Source organism: Ochotona curzoniae, unplaced genomic scaffold (genome assembly GCF_017591425.1).
Source record: "Ochotona curzoniae isolate NIBS_2020 unplaced genomic scaffold, NIBS_Ocur_1.0 contig_3520, whole genome shotgun sequence".
Lineage (NCBI taxonomy): Eukaryota > Metazoa > Chordata > Mammalia > Lagomorpha > Ochotonidae > Ochotona > Ochotona curzoniae.
Window position 1 is genome coordinate 15,217,840 of NW_024465894.1, and position 19,319 is coordinate 15,237,158.

The 19,319-nt window shown below is 48.3% G+C and overlaps 1 protein-coding gene across 2 annotated transcripts; it reads right to left on the minus strand.

Annotated features, from left to right (window-relative positions):
- Nucleotides 1-405: 405 nt before the first annotated feature.
- MAPRE1 (microtubule associated protein RP/EB family member 1) lies at nt 406-16,534 on the minus strand. Of its 2 annotated transcripts, none has more exons than XM_040981640.1 (7): nt 16,432-16,534; nt 11,317-11,440; nt 8,021-8,166; nt 6,633-6,840; nt 5,231-5,352; nt 2,361-2,513; nt 406-846 (listed from the first exon to the last, which is right to left on the minus strand). In XM_040981640.1, exons 2-7 carry the CDS (start codon nt 11,435-11,437, stop codon nt 790-792), a joined length of 807 nt encoding a protein of 268 aa, XP_040837574.1. In that variant the 5' UTR covers nt 11,438-11,440; nt 16,432-16,534; the 3' UTR covers nt 406-789. The 2 variants fall into 2 exon arrangements, with proteins under 2 accessions (XP_040837574.1, XP_040837575.1); XM_040981641.1 differs by lacking the exon at nt 16,432-16,534 and adding an exon at nt 16,162-16,233.
- Nucleotides 16,535-19,319: the final 2,785 nt, after the last annotated feature.

Here is a 19,319-nt window from a genome sequence, read left to right on the forward strand (position 1 = left end):
GCAAGTCCCCTAGAGTAGCTGTTTGATTAAAAAAACTGGACACATCTCATTCCCTCAACACAATACACAGAAATTTCGGGAACAATTAGAAAAATCATCAAGAGAAATGCTCAGTGAAAATCGGGCTCTCCAACTCACCCAGCTCAGAGCGGAAATACCCGTTATTCATCCAGGGCATAATGCCGCTTGCTATTCAGCAGGGATGCAATCAGTCAACGACACCAAACCACCTTTCAAACTCTCCTTGGGCCAAAGCCTTGGACTCTGAGGATTCAAGCAGCCCTGAAGGCCTGTGACAGCAGGTTCACGAGGTCCCAAGTTCTGACCCTTCGTTCCCAGACACAATGTCAAACACAGAAAACCTCCTATAAGGTTACCTTTGAGATTTTGAAATATGGAAGCATATTTTAAATACTCTTAAGGCATTTATTAAATGTTCTCTGCCAAGATTTCACATTAGCTTAAAATTCAACTCAGTCTTTCCATCTCTGAGGTTCCCACCTCAGTGTTTTACATCCAGCATCGCGTGGTGAGCGCCCCACATCAGCCTCTGTTCCCCAGGTGAACCAACTAGATGTTAATACTGCTCTGCTATAAGGTAAAAGCTCCTAGATCAAACTTATTGGAAAAGGAGTGAAACTTCTGCAAAGTGCACTTTTTAAGAAGAGGTACTTTTTGCTTATGAAAAGAAACCAGTGAGTCCTCTAAGGGTAATAAAAGGGCATATTTTACAGTTAAGCACATGATTTGGAGTGAAGAATTCGGATGTGGCTCTGCTGGTCCAGGTGGTTAGTATTCTTCTTGTTCTTCCTGCGGGCCGCCTTCGTCAGGTATCACAAAGCCTTCCTGGAAGGGCGACAGGACAGAGGAGAGCTGTTACTGAAGGGCGAGAGAAACGAGAGAAACAACTTCTCCCCTGGGTTCACTCCGCTGGTTTACAAAGTCTCTTCCTGTGACCACTGCACCTGGTTTTATTTAGTCACACCGCAAAGGTGATTGCAACTTTATTTCCTGGGACAATGGAATTAACTCTCACGTGAAGCAAAAACTGAACACCATCCAATTTACCTTCAAAACTCACCTTCTGAGAGCGATGTCTATGTACAACCACCTTAATTTCATATCAAAAGTGCATTTTAAATATCTGAAGTTTACTTATGTCAATTATACCTCAATAAACTTGCCTGAAAAAAGCATCTTTACACTCAAAAGTTCCTAGCAGCCTTTAAAGGTCAGTGTTCTATGCTCTCTCACAATAACAACCTTCTAGCTGTACAGCATCCTTGCATCTGTATATGTGCAAAACACCCCCAAGAGCAAAACCACCCAACCTGAGCAGCATGGGAAAACCGCTCATGAGACCAAGAGCAGATGGGTGACTCCCATCTCTAGCTCGCTCTAGAACCTCGCAGCCACTGACTCCCAGGAAAGCCAGGCTTCTCCTTCAACCCCCCTTTAACTAACTTTTCTTGGCTGATTTACTAAACATGATTCCCAAAAATACTCCTAGGCCAAGAACCCTGTCTACATTATCTGGCACAGAACAAGCCCTAAGGATTTACGGAACAATCGGTCACTTATCAGCCATCCATTTTAATCCCCCATCCCCCGCCACCAATTTCTCAAAGTATGCAAGAACAGTGAATAACATAACAGTTTTAATATTAACTTATGTTTAAATAGTGCTACATATAACATACCATAAATCGTTTGCAGCTTAGGCCTACAGATTTTGCAAGGTATACGAAAGAGGTAGGAATGCAAGCATCAAACAATGAGCAACAACATACCAAAATCCTCACTCCATAGAAAAAATCAGCTAAGCTACCATGCCATGATTAGCATCAGCAGCTGTGGCTGCCCTTGCACGTATGGATCCAAACACACCTGATCACTAAGTACTTTGAAGGAATGGGAACAAGAAGCTCCCTAAGTAGCAAAGATCCATCCTGGCAGCAGACGGGAAAAGGAGCACATGCCTGGTTTACCAGGCATGTCTGGGCCTGGATAAAACAGAGGCAGGACCTCAAGCCAGGCCAAGGGGTGTAACACGTAAGGGTGAGGTGGGCAAGCGGGTGCTCCTGGCCAAGGGCATTTGGAAGCACGCATCACCTGCAAGTGGTAACAAACTACGCAAGCTGGGCAGGCCTGCCCCTCCTAAGTTCGACAGACCTCCAGCAGGAGTTAAAGCTGGGCAGAGATGCCCCTGGCTGACTCTGAGGGGTCAAAGACAAAGTCTTCTGGCAGATGTTAACTAGAAAACAACAAGCATCAGCACAGTTGGCCAAAATCAGATAGATTAAACTTATTTCTTCTTAGGTGGCAAAATGGGAAAGAAATAGTCTCACGCCGACACATACGTCTGTAGCATACAGAATGTCCACAATCCTCTGCAAAACAGGGTCATTTTCCCCCTCGTTCTCCTGGCAAATCAATTCAATGTTTCTTAGCTTTCCGAAGTAGAAATCTCTCTCTTTCTCCAAGTCTTCGACGGTAAGTTTCAATACATTGACCTGTGCAAGACATTAAGAAGAATGATACACCTGGCACTAGTGCACCAATAAGATCAACTTTCAACCCAAAAGTACATGTGGTCTCTACCTAAACTTCAATGTGGGCAAGTACCCCAGGAAAGGCCTGACTACACCCTGAAATGTGCAGGAAATTCTTAGGAGTGACAGGAGCCAAGACAGGGAAGTAGAATCAGAGAGCAGCCTCTGGATGACTGTCAAACTCAGTCCTTGCCCAGACAGGTGACCAGAGTCCAGGCAGAAATAAGGGAAACTGATCTTCCAAGAGACCCACAACGAGCCACGACTCCCACAAAGAAACTACGAAGAAATAAATCTCAATGCTCAGGCCAGGACTTCAGCTAGGCAGCAGCAATAAAGTCCTAATGGAGCTAGTGTTATGGCGTGCAACTAAAGCTGCCACCAGTGTCACCAAAATTTCATATGAACACCAGTTTGAGACACAGCCATTGCATTTTTTTTTAAGGATTCATTTTTACTGGAAAGGCAGATCAAATTTATAGAGAGAAGACAAAGGAAAAGATGTGCCACCCACTGCTTCACACACCAAATGGTCGCAAAGTCAGAACTGAGCTGATCCAAAGCAGGGAACCAGGAGCTTCTTCAGGTTCTCCCACACAGCTGCAGTGTCTCAAGAACTAGGGTTATCCTCTGTTGATTTCCCAACTATTTCACTTCTGACCCAACTCCTTCTTAATGCAAATGGGAGGGCAGTGCACTGCCCAAATGCTTGGGTCCCTGCCACTCATGTGACAGACAAAGATGGAGTTTCAAGCTCTTGGCTTCGACTTAACCCAGCAGTTGCAACCCTGCAGTTGTTGCAGCTATTCGGAGAATAATCAGCAAACAGATGTCTAACTCTGCCTTTCAAGTAAATCAAGCTCTTAAAAACAAATGTTTTGGGCCCGACACAATAGCTTAGCGGCTAAAGTCCTCACCTTGAATGAGCCAGGGTCTCATATGGGCACCAGTTTTAATCCCGGGAGCTCTGCTTTCCATCCAGCTCCCTGCTTGTGGCCTGGGAAAGCAGTCGAGGATGGCCCAAAGCCTTGGAACCCTGCATTCGCGTGGGAGACCAGAAGAGGCTCCGCTCCTAGTTTTGAATCAGCTCAGCTCTGGCCGTGGAGGCCACTTGGGAAGTGAACCAGCAGATGGAAGATCTTCCTCTCTCTCTTCTCTACGTATCTGCCTTTCCAATAAAAGTTTATTTATTTTTATTGGAAAGGCAGATACATAGAGAGAAGAGAGAGAGGAAGATCTTACCTCCAATGATTCACTCCTCAAGTGGCTGCAACAGCTGGTGATGAGCCGATCTGAAGTCAGGAGCCAGGAATTTCTTCTGGGTCTTCCATGCAGGTGGCAGGGTCCCAAGGCTTAGGGCCGTCCTCAATTGCTTTCCCAGGCCACAGGCAGGGAGCTGGTTCGGAACTGGAGTGCCTGGGATTAGAACCGGCACCCACATAGGATCCTGGCACGTTCAAGGCAAGGACCTTAACCATTACACTACGTGCCGAGCCCTACAAAAGTTTTAATTTAGTAACTATCACGGTCCTTTGTGTACTTTAACCATGATGTATCGTACCTGTAGTCCTAAAATCTGTAAGACAATTAAATTCAATATAACTCACCAAATGGAAACTGCATGGCATACCATGCAGCATAAAGCCCTCACAGACATCTAGATTTATGAACTAGGGTCATAAAACTGCATGAAAAATCCACTAAAGGAAGCAAAAGTGCAACTGCTGAGAACAATCTGCACAGCACGCATTCTGAGAGCCACAGGGCACCCACAAGTCATCCAATCCTCAGGGCTGTCATTGTGGCTTAGCAGGTAAAAATACCACTGATGCTGGAATATACCCATAGAGACACCAGTTTGAATTCAGGAAGCTCCACCTACTTCCAATCCAACCCCCTACTAACAGCCTGGGAAAGCAGTGCAAGACAGCCCAAGAGCTCAGGCCCCTGCCATGAGAAAGAAACAGATAAAGTTTCTGGCTCTTAGCTTAGACCAGCCCAGCTTCTTCCACTGCAATTATTTGGGGAGTGAACCAGCACACAGAAGACTAAGATAAAGATCTTGATATCCCTCTCTTTTTCAAATAAACAAATTCCAGGGGCCCGGGGATAGCCCAGTGGCTAAAGTCCTTGCACCGGGATCCCATATGGGTTTTGGTTCTAATCCCAGCAGCCACGCTTCCCATCCAGCTCCCTGCCTGTGGCTTGGGAAAGCAGTTGAGGACAGCCCAAAGCCTTGGGACCCTGCACCTGCATGGGAGACCCAGAAGAGGCTCCAGGCTCCTGATTGGCTCAGTTCCATCCAATGCGATCACTTGGGAGTGAATCATCGGACAGAAGATCTTCCTCTCTGTTCTCCTCCTCTCTGTATATCTGCCTTCCCAATAAAAATAAATAAACCTTTAAAAAAATAAAATATGAAAACAAACAAACAAAAAACCATAGGTATGCCTTTCTCTCAATCCCAGAAAACCTTCAAAGGGCTTCAGAAATCTGCAACACAGTTCTATTGTAAGGGGTGGTTTCCAGGTAGAAACAGGCTTGTGGCATTTCTGAACTTTCAACCTCCTATTCTGTTCTGGCACCTAAAGTGCTCAAGTGTCCCAAGGACTGCTCCAGGAACAAAGACAAGCCGGTCCTGGTCCCTGCAGCAATGCCTTTTCCCCAGAGCTGCTCACCTGCTGCATCAACTCAGCTGCTTCATCATCTCCATTGCCCACCCCGGGATTCTTGCGCACCACCCCTGGGCCAGCCTTAGGAGTTGCAGTAGTTCTCTGTGTTGAAATGGGCCTCTGTGACGCTATAAGAGGAGAGACAAAGGGTTAACAAGAACACCAAACAAAATTAAAAAAAAAGGGGGGGGGGGAAGCTGTGACCAATTACCCCCCACAGTTGATTAATCAAGAGAATCAATGCCAGCAAGCCCCAGCATGCAAGACAACATCCCCAAATTTCCTTAAAGTGTCCTTTATCCTAGCATTATGGTTAGATACCAGTTCTAGTCATCATCTTTCATGCCAGAGGTGAGCCCTTCAGCGAGGGGTTTTCTCCACTGCAGTGACTAGTGACAGGACTATCAGCTGAGAGAGACACAGTCATTCTAGTGTACAGATAACCCAGTTTAACACGACTCCCACCAAAAACTCAAGGCCAAGTTAGGGCCCTGACGTTTCACCTCATACTTCAGCAGGACTAAAGTGGGAATGAGGCCCATAAAGCTGGCACAGTCTGCTCACACCACCCATCACTTCAAACCTGTCATCTCTGTCATCTGCTGATTTAACATTTATTGATTTGAAAGGCAGGCAGAGATTTCTCATCCACTGCTTTTACTTTCCCAAATGCCACTGACAGCCAGGGCTGCCCAGGAAAGTGAACCAATGGATGCAAGATAATTCCTTCTCCCTGCTTTTCAAATTTATATATATAAATTGGTTTTATATATATATATAACCTTCCAAACACCCAGACTCTGTAACCCTTCACCCACAGTTCACAGGCCATTTCCTCCAGATAGCTCTCTCTAATATGTATACCCTGAAGAGTAGATGCTTCATTCAAGTACTATTCAACTGCTACCAGCATCTAAAATAAGAGATGTGCAACTGGCACCAGGGTGTGGCCAGCTAAGCCTCCATTTGCAGCGACAGCACCCCATATGGCCACCAACCCAAGTCCCAGCTGCTCCACTTTCAATCCAACTTCCTGCTTATAACCAGGGGAAACAGCAGAAAATGGCTCTGGATCCCTGAACCCTTGCAGGGGATGCAGAAGAAGCTCCAAGCTCCTGGCCCAGCTTTTGTCACTGTGGCCATTTGGGGAATGAACCAGCAGATGGAAGATCACTCCTCTAACTCCACCTTTTTAGTAAAAATAAATCTTTTTAAACACATATGAGATACACAGGGTTATCTGTGCAGTTCCCCCGTTCTAAACTGATAAAGAACAAAACGGGATTCTACGGAAGACCGCAAAGTATGGCTATACAAACTAGTGAATGAATGCTGAATGAACAATGAACGACTCACTACCTGGAATGCTATTATTTGGAAAGGGTGTTTTGGGGTGGTTGTAGTTTACCTGCACCACTAGAACTGAGAGGTTTCTTCGGTTTGTTCAGAGCTGGAGCGACAAGCGAGGGAGCCACAGCAGTTTCTTGACCTTGCCTGGCAGCCACAGGGTCATAGTCTTTTCCATCATAGTTTGCATCAAAAAACTTCTTGAACCACTGAACAAATTCAAAATTGTCTTGAAATTTTCCTTTTACTAATTTGTCAACAGGAATTATCTGTAGAGAAAAACCAAGACCTTTTAGCTCAAAGGGAGAAGTTTCTGGCAAGCATAAATCTGCACACACATCAAATTGGTATTAAATTCTACCAACAGGAAAAAATTGATGCTTCAGAGAACTTAACCACTAAGTCTCTGACATTTACAGAAGTTTTCTCCCTTGTGCCTTCAACAGAGTGCCTACTTTCACCAGACCCAGCGGGTCTCCCTGACAGGTGGCAGGGGCCTACATACTTGGGACTTAGCAGCTATGTATGATACTACATGTCATGTGTATAGCAGTTCATGTCCCAACAGCTCCACTTCTGCTCCAGCTCCCTGCTAATGCACCTGGGAAAAGCAGCAAAGTAGGCCCAAATTCTTGAGCCCCTGTCAACCAGACAAGAGACCCAACTGAAGTTTCTGGTTTCAGCCTGGCAATCACAACCATTTGGGGGAGTGAATCAATTACTGATGGCCATCTGAAGTACAAACCAACAGAGGGATGCATGTGTGCTTACCTGTGTGTCTACAGCTTTCAAACAGATAAAACCAAAAGTTAAACTATGTCTGGAAACTCAATGATATTCAAAATACAAACACTAATTTTACATCTCAAAATTAAAGTTAAACCAATTTCCATAAAATCCAGACACAGCAGTAAGATAACTGGGAAGTGTTACAAGCTTTATCAAGAAACAGTATCTCCCCAAAAAAAAAGTTTTAAAGGATTACCCTTCTAATTGGGGAGTAGCAGGAGGAAAATCTCCTTGCTTAATCCTACTATCCGATAGAACAGAAGCACTTGTGCTCATGGAGCTGCTGACTCTTTCTGATACCTTCCAATAAACAAGGAAGTTCCGCAGCACCCAGAGGGATCCTCCTTGCACCCTGTTACACAAGTTCACCTCCATTAAACCACTTAGTCTACATGACTAAGACAATTAGATCTCAGAAAAATAAATCATTACATCTGATTTATTTTTCCCAGTTGCTAATTTCATTTATGCTTAAGTAAGAAGATGGCAAGGAGAGGAGTCAGGGTAAAAGGGAAGAATTCTCCTTACAGGAATTCTATTTAACAGGAGAAAAGATAACTGTATAACTTAAGAAAATAGCCAAAGTCATGAAAATCTAAATCCTCAGTAACTAATGATTGTTAAGAAACATTAACTTAAACCTAAATGAAACGTACTTACTTTGTCTACACCCATTCTCTTAAAACCTGCTTGTAGTATTTTGAAGTTCTGGATGTATTCGTGTTCTAGCTTAGCTTGGAATTTGACTTTCTTCAAGGCAATGGAGCCAGGGAACAACATGTCCATAAACTGACAATACGCAGCCCCTGAAGGAACAGAACAGAATAATATGATTAACACTAGATAACCGACTGCTACTATTGTGGCAGCATGAGGAACTTTTCCCCAGATACACTTAACCCAAAAACCATTTTTTTAATTTTTCAAAAGATTTATTTTTATTGTAAAGGCAAATTTACAGAGATAGAAAGATGTTCCGTCCACTGGTTCACACCCCAAGTAGCCCCAACAGCTGAGCTAAGCCGATCCAAAGCCAGGAGCCAGGAGATTCCTCTGGGTCTCCCACATGGGCACAGGATCCCAAGGCTTTGGGCCGTCCTCCACTGCTTTCCCAGGCCACAAGCAGGAAGTTGAATGGGAAGTGGAGCAGGCAAGATTAGAACAGATGCCCACATGGAATCCCAGCGTGTGCAAGGCAAGGACTTTAGCCACTAGGCTTCCACGTTGGGCCCTGCCATACATGTGGGAGACTTGGACTTTATTCCTAGCCTCTGGCTTCAGCTTGGCCCAGCCCTGGCTGTCACAGTCATTTGGGGAGTCAACTAACAAATTACAGATCTCTCTGCTTCTCCCTCCCTCTCTGGTAACGCTACCTTTCAAATACATCAATAAATCTTCAAAAAAAAAAAAAAATCAAGACAGCACCATGCGGCCGACATGTTATTTATTGTAACAGGATGTAGGAGTAAACAGACTAGAAACAAACTAAATTCTAAATGCCCACAAATTGGGGGTTGACAGAAACTTATAACATATAGTCATATAAGAAAATAGGGAAAAGGAACAGATATTTCACACAGCTTTGTATCACCACTTCAAATGCCACATCACCTATCAGAGTGCCTGATGCAAGTCCTGGCCCTGCTCTCCAGCACAGCTTACTGCAGATAGTACTCCCTGGAAGACAGCAGGTGATACTCAAACAGTATGTGGGAAACGCTGCTGAATTCCTAGTTTTTGACTTCAGCCTGTCCAGACCTAGCTGCTGCAAGCACTTGGACACAATGAACCAACCCATGGGAGGTTTCTGTCTCCACCTTTTAAATAAATAATACTTAAAAAAAAAAAAAAAAGACAAAGTGGTATCTTGCACTTACAGAGAACACACTCCAGAATCTCAGTGATTCAATTTCTACCATTGAACTATTATGTTTAGCAGGGGAGACAAATGCACGGCCTGGGGCAGCGGAGGCCTCTGCCTGTGTGCACAACCATGAGCACTCAGCCTCAGCAGGCGGGTCAGCTGCAAACACCAGGGTTGCCTCAGGAAGAGGAACTGGTCAGCCAAAGCCAAGATGGAGAGGGAAACTTCACTGTTTATTATTTGATTCCTTTTAAATCTTAAACCATTTAGAAAATCAGACATTCAAAAAATAAATACTGGACTGGGGTTGTGATACAACAGCTCAAGCTTCCACCTGGACACTGGCATCACATCTGGGGCACCGATTTCAGCCCCAGCTGCTAAGGAAACCTACATGACATTAGTCAGCAAACCGAGAAGGGGCTGGAACCCACACAGCTCTCAGTAGACACACAGACCTTGACAAGAGCCTCAGAAGCTGCTCCTCAGGCCCCAAATGCGGACACTCCAAGAGGGCAAGCTGGAGGGGAGAGCAGAGGGGCCAGGCGGGGCGGGTGAAGGGAGCAGCCTGAGAGAGCCCGGCAGCAGTGTGAGGAGAGCAGGCAGCCTGAGTACCAGCAACAATGCCTGACAGCAAAGCCAGGGCTGTCAGGGCCCCACAGCAAGCTGAGTAAAAGGGAATCCACATCTGCCTGGGGACATGGAGCAGCTCCCACTCTGCACAAGACAGGAGCCATACGAGGCCAGACTGGAGGACAAGAGAACATCCTGAGAACACCGTGAGAGGGGCCCCTGCATGTGCAAGAAATAAACCTTGAAAAAAATGTTAAAAAAAAAAAGTGGCCTGGTGCAATAACCACATGGGAGACTCACAAGAAGCTCCAGGCTCCTGGATTCAAAGCAGCCCAGTTCAATGACTGCTGGCATTACTAGGGTAGGCAGAGGGTTCTAGATCCCATAGACAAGATTGTAAGCAGTGTAGTATTTACTTTCTACAAATTTTCTAACACAGCCCTGACTTCACCTCCTATCTGTGGCAGATCTGGCTTAGACAATTCAGACTTGCTGCTCCCCATGTCAGGACCCGGGCACAATCAGCAGGACTGTCATAGAGGAAGTATAACATGCTTATGGGAGATAATTATCAACAGCCTGTAGCTTCTACAGTTTGATCTGGTAATTCTATTTCTAGCAGTCACTGAGGAAAGAAGCAATTAAGAGTTATTTAAAGAATACATAATCTAGTCATGACAAATAATGAAAAAATTAGAAACAATCTGAATGCCTAACATTTAGGATGGGATTAAGTAACTCCAGCAAATCCATGGAAAGGAAAAAAAATACTATATAGCCATTCAAAGTAATTTTCCAAGTTACACACACACACACCCAAGAGGCGATAGAGTGGGGGATGGAATCAAAACAGCTGTGGAGCCAATCAACAGACACCTCTCTCCCCCTTTCTTCTTCTAAATGGATGAAGTGGCTCTGGCTTGGTCTGACTTTGCTCCAGTGCTTCCTGCGAGTGAGAACGGCACTAATCAGGGCAGGGATCTGGCTGAGCAGTTCACGTGCTCCTTAGGACGCCACAGTCAATGCCAGAGTCTGCTCATGTCCCTCTAGCTGCTGACTCCACCTTCCGGCTACTGCAGGCCCTGGGAGGCAGCAGCAAGGGCTGCAGTTTGCGCCTCCTCAGGGGAGAACTAGACTGAGTTCCAAACTCCCAGTTAGGTCCCCTCACTACCATGGGCATTTGGGGAATAAATCAGTATACAAGCACGCTATCTCACTGCTACTGAAACAAAACTAAACAAATGCCACTGAAGACTATTAAAACCATAGTACAACTGTTGCCCTCAAATAAAACATATGAGATGAGGAAGTGTGGGCTGCAGACTCACAAAATGGTATTTGCCACAGGAGTCACATGGACCAGAAGCACACCCTTGCTAGGCAGTTCCTGTTCCAAGTGGCAGCAAGACTGAGAGAATAGCCAGGCAGCCATTGGCGTCTTTGGGGCTCAGCAGCCCTCCCTCCACTCAGGACGGACTTGCTGCTTTCCCAGAAAAGATGGCTTGGGGATTTCTCTTACCTGAGCACAACTGCTCGATCTTGGTCAGATTCAGTTGCAGAGACTCATTGATCCAGGCCAGCATGTCATGTCGACTTAGGTTATCACTAGTGACCGACGTCGAGTATACGTTCACCGCCATCTTCTGCAACATGTGAGGAACAGAAGAAGGCTCATGTCAGAGAAGGCACACAGGTGTGAGCAGGTGTGCCCTGAAAACTGACATGAGCAAACTTATGAAAACAATTTTCTTGTTGTTTAGTTTTTAAAAGGTATGAAAGACAGAGTGAGAGAGAGAGATCTTCCATTTACTGGTTCACTCCCCAATGGTTTCAACAGCTGGGGCTGATCCAGGAACCTAGAATTCCATCCAGCTCTTCCATGTGGGCGGCAGGGTCCCAAGAACCTGGGCCATCCTTTGTTGCTTTCCTAGGCCTTCACCAGGGGTCTGGATGGGAAGTGGGGCAGCCAGAACTCAAACTGGTGCCTACAGGGGATGCCAGCACTACAGGCTTAGCTCAACCCATTGTGCCATAATGCCACCTCCAATGTACTCCATTTACATCTCCTATTCCTACTTGAGACCAAGCCCAAGACACAGGATTTCGCCACAAGCTTGTACTTCCACAGAAAAATGTGAACCGAAATAAACTGCTTGATGCCAGTAGGCCCAAAACTTAAGCTCAACCTCAACCTAAATCTTTTTTGAATACATATACTTAAAAGCCAAATCTCCAAATGGCTACAACCATTGGCACTGGGATAGGCCAAAGCCAGAGGCTTACCTAGATCTCCCAGGAGGGTAGCAGGGGCCCAAAGGACTCGGGCCACCTTCCACTGCTTTCTCATGTGCTAGCACAGAGCTGGACTGAGAATGGAGCAGCCAGGACACTAACTGGCACACATATGGGATGTTGGCATGGCAGGTGGTAGTTTAACCACTTACACAATCATGGACCATTTGGAATTTGAGTGATATAAGGTTTGTTTTATTCGTTTTTTTGCTTTTGATATAAAATTATAAACTACCAGAGGCACTAAGTAAATGGATAAGGGGCTAGTGCTGTGACTGAAGCCAGCCCACCACCTATAGTGTCCTATGAGTGCTAGGTCAAGTTCCAGTTGCTCCACTTCTGATCTGACTCCCTGCTCATATGTCTGGGAAAGCAGCAGAGGGTGGCTCAACTCTCTGAGGCCCTGCACCCATAAGAGACAAAAGAAGCTCCTGGCTTCAGGCTGGCCTACCCCAGCTGTTGGGGCCATTTTACAGTTTATGAGGAAAGACCATGGAGACTGAGTGCCCGGTTCCATCAACACTCTCACGCTCCCCAAGAATATGCTGCCCCTTCACCTTTCTGCCAGGCTTTCAAATTCAATAATTGTACAGCAACAAATTTCATTTAAAATGTTAGAAAATGGGCCCAGCATGATAACCTAACAGCTAAATCCTTGCCTTGCATCTGCCAGGATCCCATACAGGTGCCAGTTTCAGTCCCGGCAGCTCCATTCCCCACCCAGCTCCCTGCTTGTGGTCTGGGAAAGTAACAGAAGACAGCCCAAGTCCCTGGGACCCTGCACTGGCGTGGGAGACCCAGAAGAAACTCCTGGCTCATGGCCTTGGACCAGCTCAGCACCAGCTGTTGCAATCACTTGGAGAGTGAACCAGCGAATGGAAGAGCTTTCTGTGTCTCCTTCTCTAAGTCTTAACAAAAATAAATAAATAAATAAATAAATGTTAGTAAACGTGGTGCCACCATCTATATCAGTTTAGTCACTCTCACAAACACCGATTTCTGCCTCTTGCTGGGCACTCTCTAGGGACTAGGAATGAGAAGGAAAGAGTATGGTACGTGACCACAGGGAATTCACACTTCAGCAATGAGAAGCCCGACACCGACCCAACACACTATCACTTCACCTCCCAACTCAGCTGGAGGTTGGGCAAGGAGATCAGGTATCCCAACAGAGCAGCCCCACGGACAGCTGACCGCAGGATGCTACCCCAGTGAGCAAGAACTGCAGCACTGAGGTGGGAAAGGAGGTTGGGGGTGGGCGGCAGATCCTGTGAGGCTCTGAAGACCATTGTGAGAAGTTCAGCAATTGTCCTGCTAAGGGTTCCATTGCAGGGCTTTATGCAGCACAGAATTTCATGACCACTGAAGTTTGGTAACAATGTCCTGTCTGCGGGCAGGCAGAGACCAGACAGCAGGCCAGGACGGCTCAAATAATGTGAGATTAAGGGCAAGCTAAACCAAGTCCAAATGGAATCCCCGCTCATTCACTAAGAGGACAGACTCCACAGCACTCGCTATCATGTGATCTTGACACAACTTGCCTCATTCCAGGAGACACCAACATTACCGTGAGCTCCAGGCCCTCTGCTCCCTCGAAGCACTACACTCAGTCCCTCCACCGAGTGACCAGGGTGTAAGCTGGCTTCCCAGCATCCAGCTCTGGCACTTAGCTGCTGCCAGCCTGGGAGTTGTCCAGAATTTGAAAGACAGATCCAGGGCCAATGCCATAGCATTTGTTAAGCCTCTTCCGCAGATACCGGCAACCTATATATATATATATATACACACACACACATACCATATACAGGTACCTGTGCCACTTCCGATCCAACTCCCTACTAATGTACCTGCGAAAACAGCAGCAGATGCCACAAGTCGTAGGGCCCTTGCACCCACACAGGAGACCCAGAGGAAGCTCCAGCCTCCTGGCTCTGGACCAGCCCAGGTCCAACCACCGTGGTCACTGGCGGAGTGAACCAAGCAGGAAGAGCTCTCTCCTTCTCACTCTGTAACTGCCTTTCAAGCAAAAATAAGCGTTTTTAAAGAGACAGAGATCTACCCACTGGATCTCTTTTTTATAAGGTATGACTGAGGACTATAAGTCAGTGACTTCTCACAACCCCACAGCTCTTGCCTCGGCACCCTGCAGGGATCAGGTGTTCAGCAATACTACCTGTTCAACACTCTTACATCCCTAACATCAGCGAGGTAAAGAGCACCTCAACCTAGCTCCTGGCTCCACTGAGGAGTTAATCCCTGCATCCTAAGAATACTTCATTCAAACCCCCGTGGCGGGAATCACTACATTAGCTTGTACCTCTTATTTTCTGAATCGTTCCCATCAAATTTTGGGAAAGAAGCAAAGACCTTCAGATTCCGAGCCAGGAAGACCTGGGTTTGAATAGGATATTGTCCCTCAGCTGTGCAAGTTACCTGAACTTAACACACCTCAGTTACCTCACAAGTTAACACTACCGGGACAGACGCAATAGCCTAGCAGCTACAGTCCTCGCCTTGCATGCGCCGGGATCCCATATAGGCACGGATTCTAATCCCGGCAGCCACGCTTCCCATCCAGCTCCCAGCTTGTGGCCTGAGAAAGCAGTAGAAGACAGCCCAGAACCGCCTTTGGACCCAGAAAAGGCTCCAGGCTCCAGGCTCCAGGCTCCTGGCTTCGGATTGGCTCAGCTCCAGCCGTTGCTGCTGCTTTGGGAGTGAATCAGCAGATGGAAGATCTTCCTCTCTGTCTCTCCTCCTCTCTGTATATTTGACTTTCCAACAAAAATAAATATATTTTTTTAAAAAAAGAATGTAGGTAGAAATGAACAAATAAATGAAAAAGCATGCTATGTGCAAATCATATTACCCAATAGCATGGAGAGACATGCAAACAACGTAGTCCCAGGCCGAGCACTGTAATCCACCCCGGTGACATCCATCCATACATGGGCTGTCACGTGTGTCACACAAAGTAAAGGCAACTGGTAAAGCCACGTGCAGCTCCTAACCACACCCCGGCTCAAAAAACGTTAATGCCCTTTTGTCATCACGTAATTAAGAACTCTTTCATTAACCAACATTAATACCTGGTCCCATGCACTCAGAAAGTTCTGCAGCCACTAAATACATGGGATCAGACACCCTGTGGAGGTGCAATAAACTACTATTAATTGGCTCTCCCAGGCAGTCCAAGGAGAGCCTGGTTCTAGGAGCTCACCTGCCAGGGCTCAGCATAAGACCCACAACCACAACACTTGGAAGAAAAACACCCTCCTCCTCTCTTCGTTCAACAGGTCTCCTTGCAGGTGTCCAAACGCTCTCCATGCCGGCACTGGACACTAACACCAGACACCGCACGCAGGGAGCAGGGAAGCCTATGGCAGGGAGCCAAGGCAGGTACCTCCAGGAAAGACCAACCTCACGCTCTGGATCCCAACACCATCTTCTGCACAAAGCACCAGTGAGGACCAGGAGAACCAAAGCACAGTCCATCCTACACACCCGACTGTGGAAGAACCTCCCAAGTGGCCCGCGGAGTGCCAGAACACCGCCCGCAGTCCCAGACTCCTCATTTGTAAAATCAAGATACTATCTCTTGATAGTGTGACAGTGTGACTATCAAATGACACAAAGCCATATCCAGCACTTTACACAATGCTCGACACCCAGCCAGTGCTCAACTAACAAAAGAGCTGCTGTCATGACGGCCCAGAGAGATCCCATCTGAGAGGTGGACGTCAGGTCAGGCAAAACGTCCCTCGAGGCGCCTCACCACCCCTCGGGGCAGCAGGGTAGTGAGGCCTAGAAAAGCGCTGTGCCCTCCCAGAATCACACAAACCATCTTGTCCACGGATTTCTTCTCTCATTTCCCACCTCCCCTCCATGCAGACCCAGGCCTTACACGCAGAACACGGCCAGCGCCTTGCCATGAGGCTAGCTGGAAGAGCCTGCCTCACGTTTCTCCAAGCACCAAGACCCTTCAAAATGGTCCCCATTCTGCAGACTCGGAAACAGAGGCGTCCCCACCCCCACAACCCCACCTCGTGGCCCCCGCGCACCCAGCAAGGCCTACCTCGCCCGCACCCGCACACGCCTGCCCTGCCCGGCCCGGCCGCCGCACCGCTGCAGGTCCCACACACCTTCCGCGAGAGCCGCGGGGGCTTCCGGCCCCAGGCCGCGCCCACCCGCCCGAGCAGCGCGCGCGCCGGGTCACGGCCCCGCCCTGCCCCCCACCCGGCCCCACCGGCTCCGCCGCGCGGAACGGCCGACCGCGGCCCGCGGAGAACCTGCCCCGCCGAGGCCCGGCCCCCAGCCGCCGGCCCGCGCCCGCCCGCCGACGCACCGCCTCTCGGCAGAACCGCGATCGCTGCCCGCGCCCCGCTCCGGTTCCGTCTTCGTCTCGTTCAAACCGCCCGACCCCGCCCGCTCGCCCGCGCGATGACCTCACACGCTGCTCCACGTGACGCGCCGACGTAAAGCCTCGTCACCGCCCTCCGGCTCCTTTTATAGCGAGAGTCTCGTCCTAGCGCCGAGGACGGGGCGGAGCCGAGCCGATGATCGACAGCTAGAATCCCTGGGAAGCGGAGAGCCGAGTACCGAAGCAACGAGGACACGTGGTCGGGGACGGCCAATAAGACCCCGCCTCGGGCCCGGTGCGACTCCGCCTAGAAGGCGGGATCCATTTACAAATAGGCCGAGGCAGCAGACAAGAAGAAAAAGGTGTGTTTTGCAGTCAAGTACAGTACTTGTTAGGTGTGGGAAGTCTCCTCAGATGGGGCCGGTCTAGGGCATGTGAAGATAACCGGGAGGAGTGCCGCCCACAGGATAACCGACCACGGCTACTTAACCCACAGAGACCCCCTTCCTCCTCCGCCCCATCAAAAGCTGCCGCCCGCCCAGTTAGGTGCAAAACCTTAAAAACCCCAAGGCACAGCCCTCAAACCCCTTTGCCCAGTCACGTCTCAGGCGGAAGGCTTCATTACTACTTCAGATGCACCTGCAGTTGGTACTCGGTTTCTTATTTCTGTTTTAAGAACCCACCAAGGCCTCGAGGCTAGCATCCTTGGTGGCCAGCGGGGGGGTTGGGGACACTGAGAACATGGCTTAAGGTGTGTACTTCCCTTGCTGGCCTCTGTTCACTAGTTATCCATCTTCGTTTGCAGAACCTGGAGAAACTAGACTGTTGTACAAACGTGAGGGCAGCAGCGGTAAACACGAGGCACACCATAGGAGACAAGGGCAAGGGAACAGGGGTAGGGGTGAGGTGCGGTCCAGCTGGACCACACTGCAGGTCAAGTGGACTGGACTTGCCACAGCCACAGTCTCCTTGAAGGCCACAGAGAGGTAGACAAATGGCCGTCTGGCCCCCTCCTCCCCGTCCTTCTCGCTAGTGTGACCACATATGTAAAACTGACCTACTTCCACCCCTAGCTCGAGCCCTACCTTCCCTTTGTCCGTCAGATGGCCTCACAGACCACAGGATGCCTAGGCATGACTGAGAAGGGCAAGAAAGGCTTTAGACTCAAGTTTGGTGGAAAGGAGCGGGCACCCTTAAGTTCCTCATTCAGTCACATGGGGAAAACCCCAAAGCTCATGGCAAACCCTGACCGATGATCCTAGGCTCAGTTGACAGCTAATACTGTCTATTATAAGCAGGGTCTGAAAGGAGAAAGGAGGGGGGAAACCACCAGGGGAGTCCATCACTGATGGGGGGACATTCCAGACATGTCCAAGGTAGGGGAATAGGTAGCCTCCTTCTACGCCCTGTGCAACCTGCAAGGGAGACCACCAATGTCCACCACAGGGAGCAAAGGCCCCTAGACCAGATCTCCCAGGGACCTCCCCCAGCAACCAGGGCTGTCACCTGGGGTTCCAGAAGAGAGGTGTCAGATTATCCCTTTTACCTTTTCCTGCCCCCAAAATGGCTTCCAACTTTGACCCCAGGGTGCTCTCCACTTCAACCACTCTTAATAACCCCGTCCCTATTTTGGGGTGGGATATTTTAACCAAGGTCAATGTGGGCCTGGGTCAGAGGAAAGCAGCCATTGGATACCAGAGGGAGTAATGGCTGGCTTCAGTAGTTATACAATATCTGGGGGACCATCAGCCTGGTTTTTTTTAAACGATTTATTATTATTGGAAAGTGAGATACACAGAAGAGGGACAGAGAGGAAACCTCCTTCCATTGATTTCATTCCCCAAGTGGCTGTAACAGCTGGAGCTGAAGCCAGGAGCCAGGAACTTCTTCCTGGTCTCCAAAGATTTGAGCGCAAGGTCCCAGGGCTTTGGGCCACAAGGAAGGAGTCTGCTTTTAAGGTTCAAAGATTAATTACCATCATAAACAGCCACAGACCTCACTGTCATTAACATTGCATAGAAGGATGACTCCTGTTATCACAATGGCATCATCAGAAGGGTTCATACCTTCCAGGTACACAGATGTGCTACTTCAGTAACCCAAACCTTAAATGAAGCCACCACCCAAAAGACTGGGCCATGTCCTGGAGGTTGAACAAAGCAAAGCAATCTCTGGATGCCTGGTTGAAACTTGCTTCCAAACCCAAGAGTGACACATCCCTCTAGCAAGATTGCTCCCCACGACTGATCCTCTAAATTCACCTCACCTGGAAAGCTTGCCCATCTCCTTTCTTAGGATCTCGGGGTCGGGAGCGTTTGTTTTGCTTCATCCTGCCCTGGAATGTGCTGCAGCACTGTACGCAGGATGGCTTAATAGCAGCCCAGGGGAGGAACCTGGGCCCAGTGGACCTCCCCATGGCAACCCTGACCTGGGAACTTGGAGCAAGGTAGGACCTAATAGCACTTTCTCTCATCCTGCAATTCCCAAAGGCTATTCCCTCCACAATGCGAACCCCAAGGCAGCTTTCCTAAGGAGCCTAACTGTGCCTAGATTCTCATCGTCATTTAACATAACACTAACCCACACCAGAACACTAGTAACCATCAGCCACTTTTCCCTGGCCAAAAACTGGACAGAGAAGATCAGGCTAGGTTAGCCACGTGGTCAGTACATGGTCGTGACCACAGGTAGATTTCAGTCAGGGCAAAGAAACCACCCTACACTAAAACCTGTGTCCCACCAACACCAGGAAGTTCCTAGGGAATCCAAGAACAGAAGCACACAAAGATCTCTAGGGCTCATTTCCCTATGCATCTGCAACTGGAATCACAAGCTCTCCAAGCAGTACATGTCCAACCCCAAATTCCACGAAT